The sequence below is a fragment of the Amphiura filiformis genome, chromosome 20, assembly GCF_039555335.1.
Source record: "Amphiura filiformis chromosome 20, Afil_fr2py, whole genome shotgun sequence".
Taxonomy (NCBI): domain Eukaryota; kingdom Metazoa; phylum Echinodermata; class Ophiuroidea; order Amphilepidida; family Amphiuridae; genus Amphiura; species Amphiura filiformis.
Genome location: NC_092647.1, coordinates 25,689,556 through 25,711,426, shown reverse-complemented (window position 1 = coordinate 25,711,426; position 21,871 = coordinate 25,689,556). Strand labels below are relative to the sequence as shown.

The following is a 21,871-nucleotide window of genomic DNA, read 5'->3' as shown; positions in this document are numbered from 1 at the left end:
GAAGGTCATATTCATAGGTATTTCAATTTGGTGCTACGTGTATCTCATTAAATGAGGTACACGTAGCACCAAATTGAGGTACCTATGAATACGACCTTCATGCCCATTTTACACTGTAACTCAGAATACAATTGAGGACATTTAACTCATTCGTGGTGGACGGTCACATAATTATTGCCATGCACAACAACGTTCACGTGGCACCTATGCATTGAACTATAATCATGCTGATCACTCGCAAGGGTGTCCCAAGAATGTATTCCTGGGGTACCCCACATTTAATATTTTATGTCTGTGACTGTCACACGATTTCTTTTCTCTTTGAAAGATTCCCTTAACCATTCATGTGAGATGATAACGATATAATTGTATACAAATATTAACTGTCTATGAGTGTGATGGTCGAAATATAATCACGAGGTGAAAGATGAATTGTTCCATTCCACGAATATCTAATGATATATTCTTAAAATCCATATCTTCAATACAAAAGGTCAAAATTTTCAATTGATCGTCGGCTTTTCATCCCATCTACATACACTTTAAGTATAAATCATCAGATTTATAAAGTTTACTTCAAGTACTGTTAAATATCAAAAATATCAATTTTTAATCATATGCCATAAAATGTGTATTACATTGCGAATTTCAAAAAAATCAAAATTATTTGATATCAGAAGGACATTCTTCGTATTCAGAATGCAATTCGATATGTCTGATGTGCTCTAATATCCCACAATAAATACTGTCAACACGTTTATACCCCATCCCTTAATACGATCTCGTATTTTATAAGAAATCATTAAAATAAAGCTTAGTGTGCTTAGATTAAAAAAAAGATAATGCGATTTTATATTAGAGGTTCACATAATATAGTTCAAGAAGTTTTATATACAAGGAAGGTAGAACAGACACACGTCTATATAAGATTTACCAGGTACAACTCCATTAAACAAAGACATATTAAAATAGGCAAAGTAAAAAGTAAAACATTATTGAATGTTGGGAGAGCGTGGCGCAATGGTTAGGGTACTTGCCTTTAGTGCATGAGGTCCCGGGTTCGATTCCCGGCGGTGGCGATTTGCTGGGATATTGACTTGGAAAAAAAAGTCTGAAATTAATTGGCAACTTCTGTAGATTAAGTTCAGACTTCCGCTCTCCCCATGGTTCATTTAGAATTGGGTAAATGAATCATGAAAGTACTCCGTCCTCCGGAGGGGACGTTAAGCCGTCGGTTCCGTGTACAGAGAGCTGTACATGTATCTCGCAGCCAGTTTCGAAAAGAGTAGGGTGTTAACCCCTGACTGTTCCCAACCCGCCCCGGTGTTCAAATGGACCCCAATGGAAATAAGCTTCAATAGAGGCTTTCTTGGGTTATCCAGGGTTGTCAAAACCCGAACAAATCAAATCAAATCAAATCAAATCAAGAATTTAAAAATTCAGTATTTTAAGTCTGCCAGACATGTAGGCCTACATGTCAAATAAAGTAATGTTACCTTGAATTTGAAGACAAAAAAACAACTTTTCCCGACCGACCGATCCAACTTCTGAAAGGTCTGCCACAGGGGAGTAGCAAGCGGGGGACAGGGTGGACAAAGTCCATGGGCCCCGAGGGTTCAGGGGCCCCGAGAATAAAAGCAAAAATTAAATAAAGGCTGATATTGGAGAGCAGGTCCGGATTTACCATTGGGCTAGATGGGTCGGGTCCAGGGTCCCCAAAAATGGCCCAATGCATCTTTCTTTTAATTCCAATAACAGCATGTTTTTTGGCCAAAATAGGGCAAAATTTTAAACATTTTAACGCTTCGCGCGCATCTAAATACCAAAATTCATGTTTATCTTGGACTAAAATAGTCTGAAATTGAATTTTTTCGCGTGCTTTGCGCGCAAATCTCCTAGTAACGTCGGAACAAAATTTGTTAGTTCCCCTTTATATTATACGTATATGAATTATGCCACTTGGCCACTGATTTGAGAGTGCACATGCCTTCCTCGGCACGCGAGTTCGGGGCCTCCAATTTTGGCCTGACCAAGGGCCCCATGAGGTAAATCCCGCCCTGGTTAAAATGGCCCGTACTGTTCCTTGTCCATGGCCCCGATGCTCTTGCTACGCCCCTGGTGTGCCATAATTTTGTCTCGACATTAAAGGAATGGTGGCTTCATAGATTTAGTTTCGATCTTTGACGACAATCTCATATGGTTTCGGGCTGAAAGTGCCGCCGCTGACCCCTTCCATTGATATTGAGTTTGCATCAGGTTTTGTGAGGATGAAGGAATGCAGGATATAGGTGAAGAAAAGAAACATCTCCATTTTGGCTAGATTCTCTCCCAAACACACTCGATGACCTGTAACACAATAATAGAAAAGAGGAGATATCGAAATGATGTCAAATTGTTAAAAAGTTAAGTGAGAGCATCATGAAATTTGTCATGTCTTTATAAGGATGGCCAATGTATCAGAATTATGTTATTCATTATGAACTCTGCATAATGACGAATCGCTATTCGTCTGCAAAAGTGAGCTACACGTGAATTCTATTAATATTATCTGTACATTATTCCCTGTACTTGGAGATGGCAGTTGGAAAGGGAAAAAAACATACAATATGGATCCACCAGCTCCCACCACACAGAAGGAAAAGATAACACAAACTACAGAGCAAATAACGGTTACAAATAAATAATTTCCGAATTTATATAAATTAATTAATTACAGACAGGGCACGAGATGAAATGTACTATAGCATAAAATGAAATATATGACGGGGATAAGGGTTAAGTAAAAATATTTGCCCAACATTCCCAAAGTTAAGTGAAAATTTGCATTTTTAAATTGCAAAAAGCAGCACATTTTAGCGTATTATAATAATATTTCAATTCTTGTTTAAAAATGATCAAATCTGGTTTCCTTTCGTTCATTTTTGATTTGTATATGTAAAATTTTCCTAAAACAATCATTAGACTCCTCGGACAGTTACCATCTTTACCAAACATAATATCTAGTGGGGGTCAATGTAACAAATAATCTATGGGAGGTGTTTTTTTGTTAAATATTTTTGTACTGCAGTCGAAAAACATGATGAAAATTACATACATTATTTTGATAAAAAGGTGGAATAACGTCTCCTTCTCTTCATTACAAAATGTACATAGATCATTTTGCCGTTTATTCATTTTAAGAAACATTTCATTTCTTCCGAGAATTCTGTGTATTATCCTGTACTGAATCCATCTTAAATTTCATATTGAGACTACAATTATCTTACCATCATGTTTTTGTAAAATTGCACATTAACTCACTTTGCCATTTGCACTTATCTGTTGGAGTTTTATATTGAAATTTCAACAACATATCTTAAATTATTCTATATCCCTTTTTGTTTGGCATTAACAGGTCCATTACAATTGGATTTACAAAATCATCTTGTTTCCTTAGTTTATTCCTGAGTTTAAAATCTCATTCAATTGCATGTGTGATACTAATATTCTATCGAATTGATGTAAATATCATATGTTTGCAAAAAAAATCATATGTTTTAAAGCCACCATTGTCATCAAGTGGATCGTTTATCACTAGAATTGAACCTTTTGAACCCCAAAGTTTGTAATGGACAAATTACAACCAATGATAATTTTATCATTCCACCAGAGATATTGCCTAAGCAATCGAGTTGTAGTTCAAATCCTGATAATTGAACCAGGACGATAGAGTATCATACCAGAATTCATTTGAGATTCTATCATTAATGTATTTAAACCTATATGTACCGAACATAAAGATTTCATTGTGAGTTATATTGGTTGTGTAGTAAAACAGTTGTTTCCATTTTTGCTCCCCATAGATAATTCATTCTCCTAATCCAAGATGTATTATATTCTATTGAATTAGAAAACAGTGATCAGACGGCACAGTCAATTAGTCCTACAGCTAGTTGCCGCCGTTTATGGCTCACTGGTAACACTGAATCTGCTTTAACTTAAAGGTTACTTTTCTCTGACAATTTCAATTAAAACTATGCCAAATACTTCCGGGCCAAATACTTCTGTGCATAGTTCTCGATGCACTGACCTGTACTGAAGGGCATAAATTCTTCCCGCTGACGCAGCTTCCCATCCTCGTCCAAGAATCTCTCAGGTTTGAATTGATCAGGTTCTGCCCATACATCTGGATCGTGGTGCACTGCCCAGATATTGGAAACAACGTATGTTCCTTTTGGTATATCATATCCGGCCAGTTTTGTGTCTTCAAAAGCAACGTGTGGAAATCCAAGCCGCGCTATCGTTGCAATACGCTGAATCTCCAGCAGAACAGCTTCCGTGTAAGGAAGACATAATCTATCGGCCCATTGTGGCATACGCATGCGACCGACAACTGCGTCCATTTCTTGCTGAACCTTAGCCTGAATCTCCGGGTACTTGATCATGTAAAGGAGACCCCATCGCAATGTTGTTGCAGTGGTATCAGTTCCCGCTAAGAAGATAAGCATTGCTGTGGCTGTGAGAGATTTAAGGTGAATGTACTGTGTCCGATCACTTTCTTCTTTCATTGAAAGTTCAATTTCCTGAAGAAAAACGCCAATAATATCATGAATATTGTCCTCATCAATATTTTGTCGATGTTCGTTAACAATATCCAAAATGAAATCGCGAAATTCAGAAAAATTTGACATGAGAGTTTTGTATTGTTTCGGGAAAAAGTATTTCGCCATGGGAAGAAACGCAACTAAGGTGCTGGGTCCAATATCGTTGGCGATATTGTTTATAAGCAAGATAAGATGTTTGAATTCAGGATCTGAGTGTTCATATCGCGTACCTAAAACGACAGAACTGATGACATTGGACACACATTGTTCAAGCAAAACATGTGGGTCAAAGGGTTTCTCCTTGTTCTGACGTATTTCTTCAACCAGCGTTTCGGCTTCCTTGGTGATGTTACCTTCAAATTGGCTTCTCCCAATTCCAAAAGCTCGGAAGGCGTTAAATATAAAGGTGCGCTGGTACTTCCATGAATTACCAGAAGTGAAAGCAATGCCTGTAAAATCAAAATAAAAAATTAGCATTAATTTCATTTTTGAGTTTGATAATGAAGACCTTGAATAAAAAAATAGAACACGAAAGGAGAAGAATTGGGACTAAGGTCTACACGTACCTTCATCTAGATCAGTTTCTTCGAATACCTTACTCCTTGGTCGATCACTGATGTGTTGATTCCGAAACGCTTCTTTGATTGATTTGCACCCGTTGGCGACCACGATAAGCTTTGTGCCCACTTTTAAGCTAAACACTTCGCCGTAATATTTCGCCATTTCGGCCAGCCATTTCTCGGGTTTTTCAACGATTCGATAATGATTTATCGCTAGCATTGGGAGATTCCCTAGGATTGGCAGACTCCAAGGTCCTGGTGGTAGATTCCATTTGTGACGTCTAAAGCCATACAATAACAGAAGGTACGCGACAATAAATGCCAATATGGTTTGGGTATTCACGTAAGATAAGAAGAACGCAAAATCCAACATTTTCTCCGCGAGTTATATTGCCTACAACTTCGAGATCGAGACGGATCAAGTATGTTAAATTAAAAAAATCAAGCAAACTATTATTTCACATGCAAAACAAATTTTATATTGACACATTGACACGGCAGCCTGATTGTTTTGAAAGGCAAAGCAGAAAAGGTTGCATAGTCAGGGCGGTGAAAGTTCATAAGAGCAATACCGGGTCAATGGGTTACAACAATGCTGGAGAGCACACACCACTTATTAAAGTCCCATTGAAATACGTGTAAATATACATGACGGTAAGTTTGTTGTTCTACCCCATGTAAAACCATTTTTCATATATTGGTAGCACCAATGTTTTAAATAAAGATTAAAATTTAATTTAAAATTGGTTTTTTGACACAATTTGAGACTAACTTTTAAGCTACGGGGCCCTAAACAGCGCCACCCTAATTTTCAGCTTGCACGAATGCCTCCTTACCATGTCCGCACGCGGATTAGTTTCGGGAGCCAAACTTTTTGACCAGATCAAGATGCACTATTTTGTGATATTCTGAACATTGATCAATTGCATATCTTTTAATTTAATTATAATAACCAATCATGGCTACTCATCTTGCTCACAAGGACACCCACTTGTTTTCACTACCGACCTAAGGATTTAGTGGTGTGCTGCCTGGACCTAGGCTACATCATTTTTAACGCGTGCGTGTTCGTCAATACAGGTTTGGTCTCCTTTGACACCTTCGCAACCCGATATGTAGAGTAACTGGAATCACACTGACGGCGGAGGAGAATACTAGCTGGTCAGACAGTTTAATTCTTATCAAGAATTATAATACCTAAACAATCACCGTCATTTGATCGATTTACTACGCGATCAAGCAAAATCAGTCGGAACTCGGCAATAATAAATTTTCAGTTTCCTATAGGATAGTAAAAAGCATTTTACAAAGCTGGATTTTGCAGAAAACCCCACTGAAATTGAACAACCAGTTCCAAAGATATGAGCAATTAAAGAGTTTCCAAAACAAGAGGAAACAAAAGGAAATAATTATTTCCTTTGTTTGGCTATATCTCAAAATCAATATTTCCGAGTTCCGATTTTGCTTGATCGCATCACATTATATTGTATACTCATAATTGTAAGCCTGTGAACTAAAGTATAACGACACGTGAATAACATCATCAGTCCCAGAAGAACGCCAAATATGGATTAAAAGACCTTTGACCTTGGATGTACAACAGCATGTTATGATCTAATGGGAAACTGTACACATCAACAAATACCATTTCTATCAAAAAGGCAACGGCCGATATAATTTGAAACCACATAAATTACTAGAGTTGGTTCTTCTCTTGGATTTGGACCAAGCTTTAGAATATCGACTGTTGCGTTTTGAAATAAAACAAACCAGAAATTTATCACCCATTGTAAAAGATATGGCACATGTACCGAATACATGTACATACATTGGCTGACCTTGTGGATTTCCTGGCCCAGCCATGCTAACCACAGAGATTATACGATTAACCTAGTGCAGCTATTGTCATAGCAGGGTATTATTATGTAATACTCCTGATCCATATTTGGCACTCTCTTGGACTGATCATGTAGGAAACAAAATTGCCGCTAATGGCCGCCTATTGTCTAGACCTAGGTTACATCTTCCGGTTTCGTGACGTGATTTCAGTCGCCTATCCGGACTATTCAATTATCCCTGGCATAGTAATTAGTATGTACATGTCAACACACGAACTTGTTTCGGCTATTTATAGCTCCTATTCGACTAATCGATTCGACATAATTATTATTATACAGGGTGGTAACAGAGGAGGCTTAAAGGCATTCCTATAATGCACTATGATTGGGAAATTTGATCAATATAACCTAATTTTAAAGGCAAAGTCCCCATTACCACACACACACAAAATGGTAATTTTAAAACTACAGCCAACAAGCTAATTGTTGAGACTTACAGCTCATATTTGAATTTCTTACAGGAAACATTCATATTGTCCCACTGCATTAATTTTATTCATAAGTCTCAATGTTTGGAATGTTAAATAAAAGGATAAAAACACCAAATCCCAATGCAGGGTATGGTCAACTGTACCACATGTGTACAAAAGCCAGACATACCAAGGTCAGAAACCCCATTGGGTTATGGGAATGCCTTTAAACATCCTCTGGGTGGTAAAAAATCTTTCCATTTTCTATTTGAAGAGCTTATTTCCAAACCGTGTTAAGGGATGTGAAGAGAGCGAACCGTGGTTTGGATTCCAGAGGGAGGGTGTCTGTAGAGGCACAGCCATCAGAAAATGAATAGCTGAGATCGCGCGCCAAATAAACTTACAGAATTTTCCTAGTCTTGCTAACCAAATAAATATATAGAGGTTATTGACATGTAACCAATTCTTTGTATACCTTGATACAATCAACATATACAAAGAAGTATATTATTAGGCGTAGACGCAATCATCAATGCGGGAAGTATAAAACCATAGTCGCCACTCGTGCACTTTTTTTAGTCTACGGCTGTTCCGAAAGCAGCCTTGAACCCGGAATTCAGTGGTAAATTTTGGGTTGTTATATGGAATTCAAAGTAATTTATAAAAAGGAGCAGGACCAGATATCAACGTTAATTCCACGGCAAGCTTAAAACGCATCGAAAATGCCAAAATGCAGTCCTAAAATTTATAATATTACTAAATCACCAAAACGAATTGTAACGTAGGGATGCTGAAAAGAATTGTATTAGCAATAACAAAGCATGTGCCAAAAGATTTGTCTTTGGCATGTCGCTTTCTTGAAATATCAACAAAATATCAAATTTCGGAAAAAACGCCCCAAAATTTAAAACAAACATGAACCTTCCAAAATGCACATTTGCACTCGGTGACCCGGTCATTACCTGGCGCTGTGATTTGGGATTCCTCGTCGCTTTCTCTCTCTCCACTTACCAGTACTTTAAGTTTGCCCTTACCCCAGCCCTTAAGTCAACAAACACATGTTTCTGGTTTACCTGTGCGATATTGCAATGGGTTGTGATGCTATATAGGTATTATAATTTCAGTTGGATGTACCATTACAAAGCAAAGCAAACAGTGGATGGATGCACAGTAACAATACTGTGTTTGTTTGTTTGTTTGTTTGTTTGTTTAAACGGTCGCTCCGTGTGGAGACACGCTTGGGTCCTGATGGGATCAGGCTCAAACAAAATGCTCAAGCCAGGCTAAAAGCCTATAGCATGTGTGAGGCCTTTGGTTCCCAAATGAGAACAACAGAGTGCATATTGTTTTGCAGTATTGTCATGGTAAATAATGGCTTGTTGGCGGTACAACTCATTGTTGCTAATGTCAAACTTGTCAAGTAATTGTGATTGTATCACACAAGTAAATGAGAAACATGTGGTTGTGGACTTAACACGGGTTGGAAATAAGCTCTTCATTAGTCATGTTGTATAACTTTTGCTGTAGATGCTGAGGGTTTTTAGATTCTGGCCGGGTACCCATGCTCCATCCATTTTAGCGAAACTAGCGCTAGTATCGAGACTCCCACTAGGGGTATTAAATATGTGACCATACACTACGAATGAGCCGTAAAGTCGGCAAATTGTAGTTAGTGTAAAATGTGTGTGAAGGTCGTACTCATAGGTACCTCAATTTGGTGCGACACATTCCTCCTTTCGCGAGTCAAACACCGCTTAAACCAATCAATAATCCTATTGCTGAAGAGGATAATAGTCTCTTACCTGTTTCTATAGAATCCTTAAATAGCTCTAGTCTTATCCTTTAAATAGCTCTAGTCTTTGTTTGCTTTGGCTAAATCCTGGTCAAGTGGTGGGTTACGAAGCATTGTATTTTGTCTATGTATGAATAACCAATAATTAACAATGAGAGGATATTCCTGAACCTCGTTGACTTGGGGATGATCTGAAGTGACCACCAATTATGACTGTTGTGATATTTATTACCAGCAATGTAGAAAAAGAGACACATGTAGAACCGAAAAAGGTACCATTTTGTTGAAGGAGCAGAGTTCAACAAACCGTAACCCCGCTTCTGGATATCGTTTGAAGTCAAATGATATACCATTTTAAAGCTTATGATATATATTTTCTAAACACGAAATACAACAAAATTGACCTGGGCCAACTTTACGGCTGATTCGTTGTGTACAGTCACATATATAAAAAAAAATGACTTTCTCTAGGGATATCATATTCCAGAAGTAAGTTCTAGTGCCTCTAGGGATATCAAATTCACCTCTTCCAGAAATTTTGATAAAACATAGAACTTTCAACAGAATTTTATCGACCGATTCGTGATACTGACGTATATCAGATTACAATAAAGTGCCTTGCAGCGATTTTATCGCCGACCACGGGCAGCGACAGTACCCGCTAGCGGTTTGTCAGTATGAGGAACAATGTGAGTCAAAATTCTGGCTTCAAAAAATCTGTGCAAATTTTTTCTCCACTTTAAAAGAATCATCTTTGACGACAATCTCGTACGGTTTAGGGCTGAAAGTGCCGCCACTGATCCCTTCCATTGATATTGGCTTTGCATCAGGTTTTATGAGGATGTAGGAATGCAGGATATAGGTGAAGAAAAGAAACATTTCCATTTTGGCTAGATTCTCTCCAAGACACACCCGATGACCTGTAACACAATAATATAAAATAAGAGATGTCAAAATTATATGTCATTCTTAAAAAGTTACTAATGTATCAGAATTACGTTATAAACTCTGCCATAATGACGAATCGTAATTCGTCTGCGAAAGTCATGCTACGCGTAAATTTTACTGAATGACTGAAAATTTACAATGATTAGACGGCACATTCAACTAGTAGCTAGTTGCCGCCTCTATGACTCACTTAAACATGTTAAACATCGAATTTGCCTTATGGTGCAACGTCAGAAATGTTGGCTAGCCCTAAATTAAACATTCATGTTCTCTGAAAATGTCAATAAAAATTGTAAATATTATTCAAATTTGTGCATAGTTCTCGACGCACTAACCTGTACTGAAGGGCATAAACTCTTCCCGCTGACGCAGCTTCCCATCCTCGTCCAAGAATCTCTCAGGTTTGAATTGATCAGGCTCTCCCCATACATCTGGATCGTGGTGCACTGCCCAGATATTGGAGACAACGTATGTCCCTTTTGGTATATCATATCCGGCCAGTTTTGTGTCTTCAGAAGCCACGTGGGGAAATCCAAGTGGCGCTATCGTTGCAATACGTTGAATCTCCAGCAGAACAGCTTCCGTGTAAGGAAGACATAATCTATCGGCCCATTGTGGCATACGCATGCGACCGACAACTACGTCCATTTCCTGCTGAACCTTAGCCTGAATCTTCGGGTATTTGATCTTGTAAAGTAGAGCCCATCGCAAGGTTGTTGCAGTGGTTTCAGCTCCCCCAATGAAGAGATTTATTGCTGTGCCTGTGAGAGAATTTAGGTGCATGTACTCTGCCCGATCACTTTGTTCTTTCATAGAAAGTTCAATTTCCTGAAGAAAAACGCCAATAATATCATGAATATTGTCCTCATCAACATTTTGTCGATGTTTGTTAACAACAGCCAAAATGAAATCGCGAAATTCAGAAAAATTTGACCTGACAGTTTTGTATTGTTGCGGAAAAACGTATTTCGCCATGGGAAGAAACGCAACTGGTCAATTCCAGTCAAACCGGGACAAAATTCTCTCTGGGGGCCATTTTGAAAATGTTTTCCTCTTCAATTCTAGACTTATCAAATGAGACGATCATATCTAGTGAATCATCAGGTGGAAGTGCCATCGGATTGAAAAATAACTTTTCTTGCCAGACCAAATAAAGTGTTAAATGCGCATATGCATGTTACCCACGAATTCAAGCCTTTTTCACCTGTTGTACGCCATAAAATTTCACTTTCTTTAATATCTTTCAATGTTTTATGTGTGGCTCATATACACTAGAAATCGGTGAAGACTTTGAACGTAAAATAGAATTTTATTACATATATCTACAAAGAAATATTTTGGTTATTACAAATTTTAAGAAAGAACCAGGTGTACAGTTAAGATTGTGTCAATTCTTCGAACTCTTTCCAAAGTGGCTGTCATTTAACATTACTGTATTATTTCGAAAGATTAGAATAAATGCTTCATATAAATATAAAGTTAAGTTTTGTATCTCGTCGCAGGATGAGGATCTCGGATGGATTCGTGGGTAACAGCGTCTGGAAAATAGCAATTCCTATTAATTTTTTTAAATAAAAATAAAAAATACTTTTCCGTATGTCAATAATTCAGGCTGCAATGGCACTAAAATGAATTTTAATCAAAATACAAACTACATGGAATATTTAGAATGGATCATTATGGCATTTTGGGTATAAAAATTTTGAGAATAATGAAGTTGCCAAATTGAAATTCAAATAGATAGAGCAAACAGTTTTATATTATTATTTTAGTAAAATAATTCCATATTTTCATGCAGCAATATTCTATTAACTCGTGTTTGACAGTTCCTATGAACTAAAACACTATCAATACTTTGTTAACTATAATTTAAGTAGGGATTCGTGGGTAACCAAAATGTTCGTGGGTAACACATATTTGAAGGTATGTATTTTTAAGCGGCAAAATAGAAAATATTACAGAAGGTTGGAAACCATCATGCGGTTATTCCTCCATTGTGTTTCAATGATTCCCGTTTCTCTAACCAATTGCATTTACCCAAAAATGGTAATTTAGGATAATCAATCAAAACTTCATGATACAGCTTCAGTATACCTTCAAGAGGACGCTATTAAACAGGACTGTTTTGGAACCTATTTCGCATGTTTTCAAAATGTTAAGATGCATAAGAAACATATAATTTACGAGTAAATCCTTGGATTCGTGGGTAACGCCGAATTCGTGGGTAAAGCTATAAGTACCGTAGTACCGTTTGGGGTTTGCGTTTCTTAGGTGCATAAACTGCAAGTACTGTAAAAATTATAGCATACCCACGGATTGAATATGCGCTGATTTAAACTTACAATAAACAATCTCCTTGTTTTTCAAGGTTAGCATATATTCGGGATTCGTGGGTAACAAAAGTTTAAACCGTCGTAGATTCTTTTTTAAAGCGGTGAACTTATTTTTACGATTTACAATTTTAAGCGCTTGTCAAACTAAATTCAGTGTCCAAAGTCATTAAATGTTAATTTAAGTTATGGCAATTATATTTGCTGGACTCGTGGGTAACAGTTGATACGTGGGTAACGTCAAATTTAATTTTATGGAATTTTATGGGTAAAACGTATTTGCATAAAATAATCACTTGGACCTCAGAATTATAGAACGAAACTTCGTTTCACGATATAGTCATTTATGGCATATTCACTTAACATTTTCAGAACGATCATTTTATTTTTGATACGCGGGTAACAAAATTATTAGCCAAATTGACTTAATGGCCTCTAGAGTCCACAAACTTTGGTGGAATTCAATCGTTTTACATATGATGAGAGATCATGTAAACGTCTTTCTAACGGTAATAATTTCATTTTGATTGAAGGACATTCAATGACATATATGGTGCTTTATCTTTGAATTCGTGGGTAACGCTAATTCTTTTAAGCCATCATAACTTGTCCCATGGTATGACTTGCTAGTAAAAGCCTATATGCACAAAGAGAGCACATTGGACGTGACATGATATGCTCCATCAATAACGTGATTTCCTTTATCAATGGCATTTTAAAGTGGAAAGTTATCATAGAGAGAATTTTGTCCCGCTTTCGCTGGAACTGACCAACTAAGGAACTGGGTCCAATATCGTTGGCGGTATTGTTCAGAAGCGAGATAAGATGTTTGAACTCAGGATCTGAATGATCATATCGCGTGCCTAAAACGACAGAATTGGTTATATTGGACACACAATTTCCAAGGAGAACATGTGGGCCAAATGGTTTCTCCTTGTTCATGTTGTTCTGACGTATTCCTTCAACAAGCGTTTCAGCTTCCTTTGTGATACCTTCAAATTGGCTTCTCCCAACTCCAAAGGCTCGGAAGGCGTTAAGTGTAAAGGCGCCCTGGTACTTCCACGACTTACCGGAAGTGAAAGCGATGGCTGTAAAATCAAAATTAAAAATTAGGATTAATTTTAGATTTATTTTAATGGTGATGATGAACATGATAATGACGACGACGAACGACAAAGAACAATGAAACATACAATAAGAAACGTTCAATACCCAAACTCTTACATTTGTCTTTATTGCTACTGCTAATAATGGCCGTTAGGAAGAAGAACTTACTGCTAGTTCAAATATTGACCGAAAAAAGAAGAAGATGAGCTTGAAGAACAAAACAAGAACAAGAAAGGAGAAGAAGTAGGCCTAAGTTTCAAAACATACCTTCATCTAGGCCAATCTCTTCGAATATCTTACTCCTTGGTCGATCACTGATGTGTTGATTATTAAACGCTTCTTTGATTTACCTGCACCCGTTGGCGACCACGATCAACTTTGTTCCCACTTTTAAGCTAAAGACTTCGCCGTAATCCTTCGCCATTTCGGCCAGCCATTTCTCAGGTTTTTCAACGATTCGATAATGATTTATCGCTAGCATTGGAAGATTCCCTAGGATTGGCAGACTCCAAGGTCCTGGTGGTAGATTCCACTTATGACGTCTAAAGCCATACGATAACAGCAAGTACGCGACAATTAATGCCAATATAGTTTGGATATTCACGTAAGATCAAAATAACTCAAAATCCAACATTTTCTCTCCGCGAGTTATATTGCCTACAACTTCGAGATCGAGACAGAGGTATGTGAAATTAAAAAGAGTTCAAGTTCAAGTTGACGTGCACAATATTTCAACATGCAAAATAAGTTGACACGACGACCTGAATGTTTCGAAAGGCAACATGAAAATGTTGCATAGTATGTATACACGTCACTTGTATACACGTATGTATACACGAACTTGTTTCCCCTATTTATGGCCCCTGTTGTAATCGATGCGACCTAATGCACATTATCTTTATACAGGGTGGTAAAAATATTTTCAATTTATAATTGTATAACTTTTGGTGTAGATGTGGTAAAAACCGCATAAACCTAAAATGAAAGCTAAAGAGTGCTGTCTGTTTTATCTGTTTTTCTATTTTATTTGTTCCGGTAATAACAACACTACTCCCTATTCCAGAAAAATACAGCACTAATTTTTAAAAAAAAAAAAAAAATATTTAACACCTTTTGCCAAATGAAACATAGCTAAGTCCTAATCCTTTAGTTAGTTCTAACAGGCAAATAAAGTCCAATTTTGTGATTGCCAGAAATATTAACTTTCAAGTGTCATTTGGCATTTTTATAGGAAAAACATGATTTTCTTTATTTTCATACCATCTATCTACTATACTAAAATAACCAGCGAAGTGTGTGTGTCCGTGTGTCTGTCTGTCCGGCTATGCGTTTCGCCGCGCTGCGACGCATCGATCCGATATTTCGGATATGGATAGGTATCGGGAAAAGCATGTTGACCGGGTGGTTTTGAGGTCATCGGAGGTCAAGGTCAAAGGTCAAAATTTCAAACTTTGTCCGATCGGGCTCAAACTTGGTGGGTGGAATCCTTGATAGGAGGGGAATATATGCCCGAAATAAAATTGCGGTCAACCGAGGTCAAAGGTCATCACGGAGGGTTCAAATTTCAAACTTTGTCCGATTGGGCTCAAACTTGGTGGGTGGGATCCTAGATACGAGGGGAATATATGCCCGAAATAAAATTGAGGTCAACCGAGGTCAAAGGTCATTACGGAGGGGTCAAATTTCAAACTTTGTCCGATCGGGCTCAAACTTGGTGGGTGGGATCCTAGATACGAGGGGAATATGCCTGAAATAAAATCAAGATCAGCCGTGGTCAAAGGTCATTACGGAGGGTCAAATTTCAATTTTTGTCCGATCGGGCTCAAACTTGGTGGGTGGAATCTTTGATATGAGGGGAACACATAAAAAATATAATCGAGGTCATCCAGGGGCTACATCTTAATATCACATGAGCATGAACAAAACCGAAGTCACCCGAGGGCGAAGGTCAAATGGGGTCAGTAGGCCTATGCCCAATTGGGCTTAAAAGTAGTAAAAAGAATGACAGGAACATGTCAAAAAGTCAAAAGAGGTCATCAGGGGTCAAATAGCATCGCTATCAGTAACTCTCACAGCAACGGGTGAACTAGTACTACTAAAATAATAGCCGTTAGATGTGTGTCTGTCTGTGTGTCTGTCCGGCTATGCGTTTCGCCGCGCTTCGACGCATGGTTCCGATATTTCAGACATATATGGGTACCGGGCGTGCGCTGTTTACCGGGTAGTTTTCAAGGTCATCGGAGGTCAAGGTCAAAGGTCAAAATTTGAAACTTTGTCCGATCGGGCCCAAACTTGGTGGGTGGCATCCTTGATACGAGGCGAATATATGCCCGAAATAAAATCAAGGTCGACCGAGGTCAAAGGTCATTACGGAGGGGTCAAATTTCAAACTTTGTCCGATCGGGCTCAAACTTGGTGGGTCGAAACCTTCGTATGAGGGGAGCATGAAAAACATTATATGGAGGTCATCCGAGGTTAAAGGTCAAAGGTCATGGATTTCAAACTTTGTCCTATCGGGCTCAAACTTGGTGGGTGGAATCCTTGATATGAGGGGAATATATGTGCCAAACAAAATTGAGGTCAGCCGAGGTCAAAGGTCATGTAGGGGCTAAATTTAAACTTTGCCCTATTGGGCTTAAAACTTGATAGGTGGAATCCTTCGTATGAGGGGAGCATGAAAAAAATTACACCCCAGGTCATCCGAGGTCAAAGGTCATCTGGGGTCAAACAGTATCGCTATCATGCCAGTGCTCTCACAGCATCAGGGCTCTCACAGCTGCAGGTGCACTAGTTGTTTTTAAAAAAGTGCTTGGTCGTAAAAAATTACTTTGGTCACTGACACATATTTGGGACCCCTCATCCAATGATAATCCGCTGGCTCGTGGAATGTATTCAACATTTCTGTTAACAGAGGGTCGGCACCTCAACCAAAAATCATTTAAATCCACCTCGCCGTGCGCATAGTATGAAACACACACAAATATGTGTAAATTTGTTCCACCTTATATTTTCACTTTCAACATTATGCATTAGAAAAAGGGGTCTTAGTTAAATAAATATTATAAGTCAATGCTAACTGTTATGACTTGGACCATTTTCTGATGCATCATTTGAAAGTGAAAATATATTTGTATTAACTTTCTACTGAACAATATCAATTGAGTTGTTGGCATAGCACTATAGTGTTGGTAAAAATACACATTTTGGCGGTTGTTTGACCTTCATACCACCTTCCCTTCCGGGGATATCGTATATTTCCCGTTTGGGATATATTAGGGAATTTCCGGAAATCTGAACTTAAAATGGATATAAAATTTTTGATGTATAATGGTATCCTTGAATATTCTTTAACTATTAGAACCAAAGGAACTATTTTGGGGTCACTATATTTGAAAAAATATTGCAATTAGCATAAATTGTAGCTTTGAAAATGCTCAAAAATGGCAAAAAGTAAATGAGATATTTCAATTTTCTTTTTTGAATTTGAAAGCATTAGTCAAGTTACATAAGTTACATAAAGTAGTGCATACAAATGGGCTCAAATTTGATTGCAAAGGTAGTTTCTAGAAAAGTGGTAAATTTATTTTGTTGCAAAAGCCCTTACATCTACAAAAGGCGCGGTATAAAAAATTATAAAATAAATAGGAAGGCTTATAAATTGTACCAAACCTATTCTTTTACTTTATATTCATCAACACTTGATCCTAATCCAAATTGAATCAAATCGGACAAGTAATACTTGCACAATTAAAAAAGCTGTTTTTTCTCAAAAAGTCATAAAGTAGATGTGAGGGCTTTTGCAACAAAGCTCTTCATATAATAGCATCATTCAATATATGAAGAGCTTTGTTGCAAAATCCCTTACATCCACTTGAGTAATTTGGAGAAAACATCAAAATATCATCCAAAAAACATCCCTTACATCCACTTGAGCAATTTTGAGAAAACATCAAAATATCATCAAAAAAAGTACTGATATATGGGGATTTGCAACAAACGCAGTTTTTGGCGGGATGATTAGGTAGGACGAGCATCCCGCCAAAAACTGCTTTTGTTGAAAACCACCTTATATCAGTGATTTTTTTGATGAGTTTTTGATGTGTCTTAAAATTGCTCAAGTGGATGTAAGGGGTTTTGCAACAAAATATATGGAACACCCGTTTGTCAGAAGGGAAAGTTAGCGTTCAATGGCAATTCTCGATTAGGATTGGAGTTAGGGTTAAAGTTAGGATTTGCATTCGGGTTAGTGTTAGGGATAGGGGTCAGTTTGATCTTTATTAAAAAATCCTTTTGGGGGTCCAAGTATTTTACATGTTCAGTGGCGTATCAGGTCAGTTGTCCGAGGGGGGAAATATAAAACAAATTCCCAGTGGGCACCATTTTAGCCCAGTGTGACCGCAATTATTTCGCGCGAAGCGTTCAAATTTTGTTTCAGTTTCGCACTATTTTAGCCCGAAAGAAATTTTGAAGATTAATTTTACTGTCCTTTTTTAATACGTGAACTTGAATACACATATCACCTGATTAATCTACTAACATCATTGAAATAGCTTGATTTGTTTTGGCGTGACATTGTTATTATTGAAAATGGACGAAAGCTGGATGTGTGGTATTTATAGCGCAAAGATTTCAGAACACATAGATGCCTTTATCACCATCGTTCATTCGTACTGTGTAATATATTGCAGATATCATACATTTTTGCACCAATTTGGCACAGATGTAAAGCATAAAATGCTGAATGATTCGTGATATCGGATTAAGTGAAGTGTTCTAATATGAGTTCAGATATTTCCATTGCAAACATACATTTTATGTAATTTTTACCTGAATTTTATCCAAAAATGTTGCCAATATACTGTGGACATACTGTTGTGGCACTAAAGGACGAATCGTCTTTATACTATATATTTAGTGGAAGATAGAACAGGACACAACAAAAATACTTGCCCAACTTAATAACGGTTATTAATTTTACAGCTTTTCAAATTCGCCATTGTTAAAGCCATATTATAACATTTGCTGAGGAAGACGCCCCCACTGAATTTTTAAAATTCCTTTTTTTACACGATTAAATTGTACTTTATTAAACCAACATACCCTGCAAAAATCAAGACTCTAGGTGCTGTAGTTTTGTCAAAATCCGAGATTTTGAATAAAACGCCGGATTCGGCGCTTTATTATTACGATGGAATTATTAGTCGAACGCATACACGATGTTCATAACACACAGTACGTACACGGCGTGCGCGGTGATATACACAACAAAGGGTCGTACCACAACATGACCGAACGAGTGCTACGTATTGGTGACATGTGCGCTGGTAGTAAATTCCAATTTTCTTTGCTTTGGCGTAGTTGTTCGGCTCAAAAATAAAAGGGGATATATCTGACAGTAAAAGCTAACATTTTAAGGCAAAGAAATGCTAACCTATTTTGTTTGAAAATGTTATAATATGGCTTTAAGCATTATTAGAAACGTTCAATTTTTAAAATCAAAAATTTCTAAGAAAGCTTATATTATGTAAAACAATGTGACCAATAGCAATGCTATTCATGCCCAACAAAATCCAACGTTTCCGTTATAGATCATTCTGGGGCACCTAAAACTTATAATGAATCCAAAATTGTATCGACAGATTCGTGATACTGACGTACTATAAACCGTACCTATGTATAATCTATGAAGTGTCTTGCAGCGATCTTAGATTAGTTTCGATCATTGGCGACAATCTCGTACGGTTTAGGGCTGAAAGTGCCGCCACTGACCCCTTCCATTGATATTGGCTTTGCATCAGGTTTTATGAGGATGTAGGAATGCAGGATATAGGTGAAGAAAAGAAACATCTCCATTTTGGCTAGATTTTCTCCAAGACACACTCGATGACCTGTAATACAATAATAGAAAATAAGAGATGTCAAAATTATGTGTCATTGTTAAAAAGGTATTATTAGGATGGCCAATGTATCAGAATTATGTTATAAACTCAGCATAATGACGAATCGTAATTCGTCTGCGAAAGTCATGCTGCACGTGAATTTTACTGAATAAGAGAACAATGATTAGACGGCACATTCAACTAGTAGCTAGTTGCCGCCTCTATGACTCACTTAAACACCGAATTTGCCTTATGGTGCAACGTCAAAAATGTTGGCTAGCCCTAAATTAAACATTCACGTTCTCTGAAAATTTCAATAAAAAATTGTAAATATTATTCTTATTTGTGCATAGTTCTCGACGCACTGACCTGTACTGAAGGGCATAAACTCTTCAAACTGACGCAGCTTCCCATCCTCGTCCAAGAATCTCTCAGGTTTGAATTGATCAGGTTCTGCCCATACATCTGGATCGTGGTGCACTGCCCAGATATTGGAGACAACGTATGTCCCTTTCGGTATATCATATCCGGCCAGTTTTGTGTCTTCAGAAGCCACGTGAGGAAATCCAAGTGGCCCTATCGTTGCAATACGCTGAATCTCCAGCAGAACAGCTTCCGTGTAAGGAAGATATAATCTATCGGCCCATTGTGGCATACGCGTGCGACCGACAACTACGTCCATTTCCTGCTGAACTTTAGCCTGAATCTCCGGGTACTTGATCATGTAAAGGAGAGCCCATCGCAAGGTTGTTGCAGAGCTTTCAGTTCCCGCAAAGAAGAGAACCATTACTGTAGCTGTGAGCGATTTGAGGTGAATGTACTGTGCCCGATCACTTTGTTCTTTCATAGAAAGCTCAATTTCCTGAAGAAAAATGCCAATAATATCATGAATATTGTTCTCATCAACATTTCGCCGATGTTTGTTAACAATAGCCAAAATGAAATCGCGAAATTCAGAAAAATTTGACTTGACAGTTTTGTACTGTTTTGGAAAAACATATTTCGCCATGGGAAGAAATGCAACTAAGGAACTGGGTCCAATATCGTTGGCGGTATTTTTCAGAAGCGAGATAAGATGTTTGAACTCAGAATCTGAATGATCATATCGCTTGCCTAAAACGACGGAATTGATCACATTGGACACGCAATTTCCAAGCAGAACATGTGGGTCAAAGGCTTTCTCCTTGTCCATGTTGTTCTGATGTATTCCTTCAACCAGCGTTTCGGCTTCCTTGGTGATGTTACCTTCGAATTGGCTCCTCCCAACACCGAAGGCTCGGAAGGCGTTAAGTGTGAAGGTGCGCTGGTACTTCCACGACTTACCGGAAGTGAAACCAACGGCTGTAAAATCAAAATTAAAATTGATCAGGCAGCAAAAGTGAGGACTCATTTGATTTTGATGATGATGATGAAGAAGAAAAAGAAAAAGAAGAAGAAAGAAGAAGAAGAAGAAGAAGAAGAAGAAGAAGAAGAAGAAGAAGAAGAAGAAGAAGAAGAAGAAGAAGAAGAAGAAGAAGAAGAAGAAGAAGAAGAAGAGAAGAAGAAGAAGAAGAAGAAGAAGAAGAAGAAGAGAAGGAGAAGAAGAAGAAGAAGAAGAAGAAGAAGAAGAGGAAGAAGAAGAAGAAGAGGAGGAGGAGGAGGAAGACGTAGGAGAAGGAGAAGACTAATAAAGAGCATAAGCAGGATATCTATGCCCTATTACACAGGCATAGATAAGAAGAGCTCAAAGAACAAAAATAAGAACAATTAAAACAAGAGAGAAGAAGTGGGCTTAGGTTTCAACACATACCTTCATCTAGACCAATCTCTTCGAATAACTTACTCCTTGGTCGATCACTGATGTGTTGATTATTAAACGCTTCTTTGATTGACCTGCGCCCGTTGGCGACCACGATCAACTTAGTTCCCACTTTTAAGCTAAAGACTTCCCCGTAATCTTTCGCCATTTCGGTCAGCCATTTCTCAGGTTCTTTAGCGATGCGAACACGATTTATCGCTAGCATTGGGAGATTCCCTAGGATTGGCAGACTCCAAGGTCCTGGTGGTAGATTCCACTTACGACGTCTAAAGCCATACGATAACAGCAAGTACGCGACAATTAATGCCAATATAGTTTGGGTATTCACGTAAGATAAAAAGAACTCTAAGTACAACATTTTCTCCGTGAGTAATTTTGCCTACAACTACGAGATCGAGAGTGTGATATGTGTCAAACTGAAAAAAAAAATCAAGCGAACTATTATTCAACATGCAAAACAATAATTACATTGACATGTTGACACGGCAATCTGAATATTTGAAAGGCAATTAAGCGTAAAAGGTTGCATAGTACATGTAGGCTACATGTCAACACGCGAACTTGTC

General features: G+C 37.8%; 3 protein-coding genes across 3 annotated transcripts; all 3 read right to left on the bottom strand.

Annotated features, from left to right (window-relative positions):
* Positions 1-925: 925 nt before the first annotated feature.
* LOC140142493 (cytochrome P450 2J4-like) lies at positions 926-9,990 on the bottom strand. The gene is made up of 3 exons (XM_072164480.1): positions 5,150-9,990; positions 4,070-5,032; positions 926-2,346 (listed from the first exon to the last, which is right to left on the bottom strand). The coding sequence occupies exons 1-3, from the start codon at positions 5,514-5,516 to the stop codon at positions 2,168-2,170; spliced, it is 1,509 nt and encodes a 502-aa protein (XP_072020581.1). The 5' UTR covers positions 5,517-9,990; the 3' UTR covers positions 926-2,167.
* On the bottom strand, positions 9,952-11,909 carry LOC140142230 (methyl farnesoate epoxidase-like). The gene is made up of 2 exons (XM_072164198.1): positions 10,527-11,909; positions 9,952-10,163 (listed from the first exon to the last, which is right to left on the bottom strand). Exons 1-2 carry the CDS (start codon positions 11,164-11,166, stop codon positions 9,952-9,954), a joined length of 852 nt encoding a protein of 283 aa, XP_072020299.1. The 5' UTR covers positions 11,167-11,909.
* A 5,589-nt stretch (positions 11,910-17,498) lies between these two features.
* On the bottom strand, positions 17,499-21,736 carry LOC140141844 (cytochrome P450 2J4-like). Its single transcript, XM_072163712.1, has 3 exons — positions 21,297-21,736; positions 19,877-20,848; positions 17,499-19,516 (listed from the first exon to the last, which is right to left on the bottom strand). The coding sequence occupies exons 1-3, from the start codon at positions 21,661-21,663 to the stop codon at positions 19,338-19,340; spliced, it is 1,518 nt and encodes a 505-aa protein (XP_072019813.1). The 5' UTR covers positions 21,664-21,736; the 3' UTR covers positions 17,499-19,337.
* Between the last annotated feature and the right edge of the window lie 135 nt (positions 21,737-21,871).